The sequence below is a fragment of the Spinacia oleracea genome, chromosome 3 (assembly GCF_020520425.1).
Source record: "Spinacia oleracea cultivar Varoflay chromosome 3, BTI_SOV_V1, whole genome shotgun sequence".
NCBI lineage: Eukaryota > Viridiplantae > Streptophyta > Magnoliopsida > Caryophyllales > Amaranthaceae > Spinacia > Spinacia oleracea.
The window spans coordinates 159,545,120-159,552,912 of NC_079489.1; the positions used below are offsets into that span (position 1 = coordinate 159,545,120).

General features: G+C 35.3%; 1 protein-coding gene and 1 long non-coding RNA gene across 2 annotated transcripts; one reads left to right on the top strand and one right to left on the bottom strand.

Annotated features, from left to right (window-relative positions):
* The first annotated feature begins 508 nt into the window (after positions 1–508).
* LOC110779448 (DExH-box ATP-dependent RNA helicase DExH1-like) lies at positions 509–4,189 on the top strand. Its single transcript, XM_021983964.2, has 4 exons — positions 509–666; positions 1,076–1,234; positions 2,088–2,361; positions 3,514–4,189. The coding sequence occupies exons 2-4, from the start codon at positions 1,157–1,159 to the stop codon at positions 3,633–3,635; spliced, it is 474 nt and encodes a 157-aa protein (XP_021839656.1). The 5' UTR covers positions 509–666; positions 1,076–1,156; the 3' UTR covers positions 3,636–4,189.
* A 724-nt stretch (positions 4,190–4,913) lies between these two features.
* On the bottom strand, positions 4,914–7,269 carry LOC130470610 (uncharacterized). The gene is made up of 2 exons (XR_008931330.1): positions 6,730–7,269; positions 4,914–5,339 (listed from the first exon to the last, which is right to left on the bottom strand). It is a non-coding gene; the product is annotated as an uncharacterized lncRNA (long non-coding RNA).
* Between the last annotated feature and the right edge of the window lie 524 nt (positions 7,270–7,793).

The window sequence follows — 7,793 nt, forward strand, 5'->3', positions numbered from 1 at the left end:
ATATTTCCGATTCTGACAATATTTTCGATTTCGGCAATATTTCCATTTCCGATAATATTTTCCGATACGTACCATGTTTCCGTTTCCGGCAACATCTACGACTTGGATAATATTTATATTTCCGATACGATCCATATTTCCGTTTCCGGCAATATCATCGTTTCCGGAGTATTCATTTCTTGCCTGTGACGATCTCAGCTCCCACTGAAACCAAGATCCGTCGATTCCGAATGTCCATAGATGGAGTATTTAATGCCATTAAATACTTGATCCATTTACGTACTATTTGTGTGACCCTACGGGTTCAGTCAAGAGTAAGCTGTGGATTAATATCATTAATTTCACTTGAACTGAAGCGGCCTCTAGCTAGGCATTCAGCTCACTTGATCTGACTGAATTATTAACTTGTTAATTAATACTGAACCGCATTTATTAGACTTAACATTGAATGCATACTTGGACCAAGGGCATTATTTCCTTCAAGATTGGTATTTTTTCACCTGATTTTGGAGATATTTCAGAGTTTCATTACCTGGTATTTTTGGAGGAAGCTTCAATTTAATTTTATTATTTTCCATTGAGTTTGGGGAAGCGAAGCCATGGGAGAGTCGTCGAACTACCTAGTATCGGAGCTCTGATTCACTACCAATTACCTCGAATTTAATTGTAAGTTTCTCAACTTCTTGTAGATTCGTTCCATTAATTGATTTTCAGTTTTCCTCTGTTAATTTTGTGCTTATTGCGCTAATCGTCGTCGTCAAATGTTACATTAGGGTTTTGCTTTTGAGTGTAGACTTTGATTGATTTGGGCGTTTATTTTATTTATTTTTTGTACTTTTTTGCATTTAGCTTGTAAATGTTCCGATTTGTCAGCTTAGGTTTTTCTTGTGAGTTTGAATATTGATTCATTTGTGCGTTTAATTTGTTTTTAATTTCGTTCATTTAGCTTGTTATGCCGTGTTTCGCCGTATCGTCAGCCTAGGGATTTGTTTGTTGAGTGTGAATTTTGATTGATTAGTGCATTTAATTTCTTTGGGTCTGCTGCAATTTTAGTTCCGGTTGTGATTGTTTGCAGGTGTTTTTTAATCTGACCTTGTAAACCTCTGCCTAAAGCCTAAAACCCATCAAGTTCCTCCACTATAGAATTGCTCCGTCGATGGGGAAAGGCGAGATGGAGCAGCTGACCTTTGAATTGAACCATGATTCTTCAGTTTGTTGCTTCACCTACGGCAAGGTAATCTCTCTTTTCGAATTGTTCATTTCCGTCTAGGGTCTTGTCTGCATTGGTTTGGGGGTTTTTCTAAATCCCTAATTTCTTCAACTTTTTGATTAATGGTATTTTTGTTGTTTTTTGTTTATTTAATGCTATTTCTATCGGTTTTGGGGTCAAACTGGTTAAGGCTATTTGGAATTCACTCGATGTTTATTTGTTTGATTTTCATATATTTGAATATATCCCGTGCAATTGGGTTGATTCATTCTCAAAGTTTTAGTTCTTTGAGATCTGATTTTTTTATGGTTGATTTTATTTTTTTGTAATAAGCTATTCTCCTAAAATTAATTCATCAGACCACCATATTTTACTAGTTTAATAATTGAGGTGCTTAATTGAAAGCAGTCAAGGGATTGTGTAATTGGAGAATTCATTGACAATGACTGTTAGTGTGGAACTTTCAAAGGTTTTGGGTTGTGTTGATGTAACTAGATGTCTATTTGATCTTAGAACTATCGTGTTAGTCTCATGGTCTGAAAATTAGGTGTTTACCACATCAGATTTGTTTGTCTGCAACTTTGCTTAGATGATCTGTTCAGTGCTCATCCCGTGATTCTATCGTAATAGCTTTGGATCTTTTTCCGCTTGTTTGTTCTGTAAACTTCAATGCTATGCGGTGTAATTTATTATGGTAAAATATCATCATTCAGACCTCTCATATTATCACTAATTTGGACTGATTCATATCACTTTCTGAACTGAAGAAATAGCCTTGATGGTGTTTAATCTTCCTGCGTTCTTTGAACTGTTATAATCTTTGCTAGAGTTTTAATATTTTTTGACCTAATCTTCATTATGGTTGATAAGATAACAGGGACGAGGTCGTGCTGGTAGAGTGCAGCCTGGAGTTTGTTATAGGCTATATCCAAAACTAGTTTATGATGCAATGCCTCAGTATCAGCTACCAGAAATTCTTCGGACACCTTTGCAAAAACTTTGTTTAAACATAAAGAGTTTGCAACTTGAAACTGTTGGGTCATTCTTAGCAAAAGCACTTCAGCCTCCAGATTCTCTCTCTGTCCAAAATGCTATTGAACTTCTGAAGACAATTGGCGCTTTAGATGAAAGGAAAGACCTCACTCCTCTTGGTATGTAAAATGTTTGCCTTTATGTCTTTCCCTTACATGTGTGTCTGTGGAATCATATCTCTGGAGGGTGCATATCACATAGATAATTGTTAGGGTTCATGCTATGAGATATCAATAGTTTACCTGGATCGTTGAATCAAAAGTTCCTTTCTTTAGTAAGGTGATATGATTCTAAATTTGGGTCTGGTGTGCCACCAAGTTTTCTCTGTCAATTCTAGGCTTTAGGTTTAAATGCAATGAATTAAAATATGAAGAGTTGAAGAAGTGCTCACTAATGACTGACATTAAAGGAATTACGTAATATGCCACCCTAAAATAGATAATGATATTAATTAAAACTAGTTTTAAGCCCGTGCGATGCACAGGATTCTCAATTGTTTTTTAGTCTGAACAACAAACAATATAAACTTTATCCTTTGAATTTCTTAATGTGACACAAAATCTATCACAAAAATCTGGTATAGTTCAAGGTTTATATTTTGTTTTAAAAGTCATTATTTATAAATTTGATCAAATGAATTGATAAACTAATATCTTAAGTCTATTTATTTATGATTATATATGTCATTTGAATTGTGATATTCATCAACAACATTATTGATTTGGAATCACTCATTAGGTATCCAACTACTCTTAGTTTCCCACATATCATGTGTGTTATGTAATTCTCCGTCCCTAATAAAAAAGCAAAATTATACTTAATAACCAGTTGATATTAGTTCAAGCTAGATAATGCCTTTGAATCTCTAATATAAGGAAGACATATGGACATCTAATATTTCGCGGCAAAAAAGCAAAGATGATGGAAGTAGAAGCATCACTGAAAACCTTAAAACTACAACCTTTCAAACTTAAACCATTTAATTTTATTTCAATAAATGTGTAGACATTGAAAGAGCTGATAAGATAGGAAAAAAAATTAACAATATTTAGTCTACAACGACCTTTAAATATATATGTACTTAATTAAATATTAGAATAGATTTTAGTTACAACCTGAAAACCGTGAATTAGGGGCTACTATATTTTTAATTTACCATAAGAAAAATTGCAAAAATAATTGTTTATAAAAAATGTCTACGAAGAAAGCAAAGAAATTATTAAAGTTTAGTCTTCATCGACCTTTAAATATATATGTACTTAATTGAACAGGTCGACATCTCTGCACTCTGCCTTTGGAACCAAATATTGGGAAGATGTTGCTCATGGGGTCGGTTTTCCAATGCCTGAATCCAGCATTGACAATTGCAGCTGCTACAATGCTATTTGCTTAAATGGAGTGCTGACATCATGATTCCTTAGAAATTGTGAGTGGAGCTTGATAAACTTTTGAGCAGGAAGATTGAAGAACCAAGGTTAGACATCACTGCCGAGGGGAAGAGTGTGGTTGCTGCTGTAGTTGAGTTGTTGCACAGTTAAAACTTCAAATACTAGATCTTTATTCCAGACTAGTAGAGTAATTCAAAGACCGACGGTGACTCTGAACAGACTTTCTTCTTAGAATAGACTCTGAACAGACTTTCTTCGGTAAATCTACAGGTATAAGGAACAGACACAATTATTCAGTGACCATATAGAATAGAAACAGATAATTAACTTTTGTCCATAAACAACACTTTGTATTCTAGATTTTGTGTGGTTATATAATTTTTGCAGAGGCCATAATTTCTTTAGATGTAGTTTGGTGAATAGCATCAGTTTGCCGTTTGGGACTTTGTTAGCTGTTAGATTGTATGTCGAGATAACCATACGGAGGAATAAGTAGCTGGTGAGCAGAAGATATACAATATTTTTTTCTCTTTGGTTAGCAAAAGAGTTGTTTTTCCCACTTTGGTGAGTACAGGAGTTATTGTAACTATAATTAACCATATTGTAGAGTCGTAGGCAAATAGTGGCTACTTTTTCTTAACTTGTAGCATTCATATTTCTGTTATTCTTTCTTGAGCTTAGCTGTGATTTTATCATGGAACCCTGCGCTGTGCTGCGCTGAGCCGCTGTTAGCCTGCTACATCACTGCAGGTTCTTCCTATTTACCTTCTCTGGCATGGTATGATGAGTCAGGTTGATTGAGTTATGCTTGATCTTTTACCATTGTGTCAACTTATTTAGGGAAAACTATGGGGTCATGTATATCTCAGCCGCCCAATTTTCTTAATGGTTTATTTATGAGTATTAGTTTATTTCCACTCTGTTTTACGAAGTAGTAGTTCAACTAATTCGTACGGAATATAATGGAGTGGATTTAAACAAAATTGTAGACTATTTGTGGATGTTTTTGTTGGTTATAATTAATTGTGTATTTTGTAATAACTAGTTGTTGGACCGCGCGCTAACGCGCGCGATCCCCCAAGATATCAGAATTTGTTCGTATAATTAATTAGCGTATAAGCAAAATTTGTACGGGGAAAACCCGAGGGAATTAGGTAGTCCAAAACAACTACAAGGGATAGCATTCCTTATTCCAATATCGGGTGCTTGATCTGTTCAAATAGCAGGTTAATGCAAGCTAGATAGTACATTATAGGAGTTCATGTTAGAAAAACAACATTACATATTCCTGAAATCAGCATTGCAAATCAGAACATAAAGAACTCGGCATAGTGCCCGAGTCATAATATGTACAAGAGTAGTTATGTTCATGTTACAAAATATTTAAGGGGTATTTGTTGAGAACACTGCACTACGAGCTTGTTCCCTTCAAAAATCTCTAGGTAATGAGCCTACATTCCCACCTTCTATACTATCGCAACAGAAACTAATTTTGTTGGCAAGAAGTGTAGGAGCCATAAACATATTACGTGCAAATACTAAAGGGTTCGATTCTAGGCTAAGCATAAGGCTACCTATATCTTACAAGTACCGATTTCAAGCACCATTCAAGAACACCGTTCTTTGAAAGGCTCCTTTGGGCCAATTTCCAGCAGAAAGTGGGTGGACTTGAGCATCTCCTGGACCTTTTCAAAGGTCGCTCCATCATCCTAAAAATAGAGGTGTTTGTTAGCTTACAAACTGCTTAGATCTATGCTTTAGCAGAGAAGAAATTTTGCACAATCATGAAATAATGACTTCTGCATAGATCTGTGCTCTTTGCTCTTTTAAAGCTACATTTTATTAGTCTTAAATTCTACATAAAATGTGTCTCAGATTATGTCAATTGTTATGACTGTAACCTTCTTTCTTTTAGCTTGATGATTGACCATGGATTTTATTTAAAACAAATGAATAGTTAAAAAGTAGATCAAGCTCTCTAAAACTATGCAGTTGAGAAACATTGATGAATAATTCAAACCAGCAGATTTTTTTGCAGAGGGACGAAATCAATCCTGATAAACACAAACAAACATATATTAATCCTTTGCAAAAAGGCATAAATTATCAATATTGGTGTTAACATAATAGATCATCCGAAATACCATTCACAATTCACAATGTTTTTGCTTTTCCTGATTCCTGAATTAGTTATTGCCCCAACTAATGAATCTTGACAAATAACACTACAGTTTCACAACAAAAATTGGATGTTATACAAACAAATATCCAACAAAGGACCAAGTAGTGCACATTCAGTGGTCAGCATCACATGTCCATAGATCGTAGGAGGATTTTCGTTAAAGGCAAGCATTTTTTATAGTAGATCATATGTCTTGGGATACGAAATAGAGAGTTTACATTAGATTAGAACACAAATGGGCATCGAGAAGCAACATACCAACCACTCTAATTATGTGAGTTAACATGAACACATATCTAATCTTAACCTTGGTAGTAGTAAAAGGGTGAAAAGTAAAATGTCTACCTTTCCAAATAAAGAAAACGAAATGGTGAAGAAAAACTCTAACAAGGAAAGATAACCCCCATCCCTTTATATAGAGCAATGTAATTCTGGAAACAAGCAACTCTACAAAAGGATTTTTAACAAAAAGGGAAAAATAAAATAAAGTACAGCTCATAAAATCCTACAACACACAGCCACAAAAAAAAGGATTTTTTTTTTAAAAAAGACAGTATGGTTTGATTTTCTGTAAGAGGAAGGTTGTACTATCCCAGGAAAACAGGAATGTGGACAAGGTGAGCCCAAAAAATAGGGTTGCCTTATAAAGCTAATTTAGGGGAAAAAATACCACAGTTAACAACCCAAACGATGCCTAAACATGTAATCAACCCATTCAAAACAAATTTAAAGCAAGCAAACATTTTTACAAGCAACAACAAAACTAACCTAACTTGATCAACAAAGCAAGAGGATTAATTAATGCACCATAATTAACAGGTTACAGATGCTATCAAAAAAGAACTACTTCAATTGGAGCCGAAACACAAAACCCCGATGTAAGGATGGAAAAAAGAAATGATAAGAATACAACATACCTGCTAACAGGCTACTTACTGGCTGTCGATCAAACCTCCATACTAACCGGAAATCATTCAAGCATGTGGAAAAAAATGAATTATTGACCCATTGAATGATCAATTAGGAATTAGGATTTGCCTAACTAACCAATTAATCACAGAATAAGCAATTCAATTCTTCCCACAGACAGGAAGGGTTCCGGTCGTCGTAGACGAACACCGGCGCCGCACAAAAGTAAAAACAGAGTAAGGGGAAGACGAATAAACGAGCGGAGAAGCAGAGGCAAAAGGAAAAAGGAAAGGAAAACCAGAGGAGAGAGGAATGTAATAAATTAGGAGAAAGAAACAAATTTCTTAGGAATCAGAAAACAAAAAAGATAGTAAGTGAAACAATAAATGTGGAAATATGCAAGCAACAAGGTTTGAACCTTGGTTGATTGAACAAGCATTATAGAGCTTGCAAAGGGAAGGAAAGCAAAAAATTTCCTTAGGAATAGTGAATTTCATGTATTTGTGACTCAAAACACTATTACTAAGCATAGTGTTCAAAATGTGAGTATTTTAAAGGTTAGAGATTGCGCTCTGCTGTAGCTGCATTTTTTTTTATAATCTATATGCATTATTTGCAGCGCCTACCTAGTAGGAAAAGTTGCAAATAATGTTCCTTTTTTGGCCTTTGGAGGCATTATTTGCAGCGCGCATTGATCAATATGAGCTGCAATTACTCAACTTTTTGCAGCGCTTTTGGTCGCTGCAAAAAAAAAAGGCGTATTTGCAGCCATCACAATTGCAGCGTTCCAAAACGCTGCAAAAAGTCTATTTTACGCGCGCTGCAAATGATGATTTTTCTACTAGTGCCTAGTGATGGATTGCGACTCAGTATACAATGTCATCATGGGGAGAACCATGATTCACAAAATGCAAGCAATCCCATCCACATACCATCAGCTGATGATATACGTCTCAGACGCAGGATTTGCCGAGCGAATTAGAGGTGATCAAGAGGTTGCAAGAAGAACCTGCCACACCGCCATCCGAAAGCCTAAATTAGGAGACGGTTCCGAGGCTGAGGAAGAAAAGAA

Bases quoted from the DNA above. Each gene is read 5' to 3' on its own strand.
- LOC110779448 (XM_021983964.2), top strand. From the start codon at position 1,157: ATGGGGAAAGGCGAGATGGAGCAGCTGACCTTTGAATTGAACCATGAT. The intron at 1,235-2,087 runs GTAATCTCTCTT...ATAAGATAACAG, and splicing joins GTTGCTTCACCTACGGCAAG to GGACGAGGTCGTGCTGGTAG. The intron at 2,362-3,513 runs GTATGTAAAATG...TTAATTGAACAG, and splicing joins GAAAGACCTCACTCCTCTTG to GTCGACATCTCTGCACTCTG.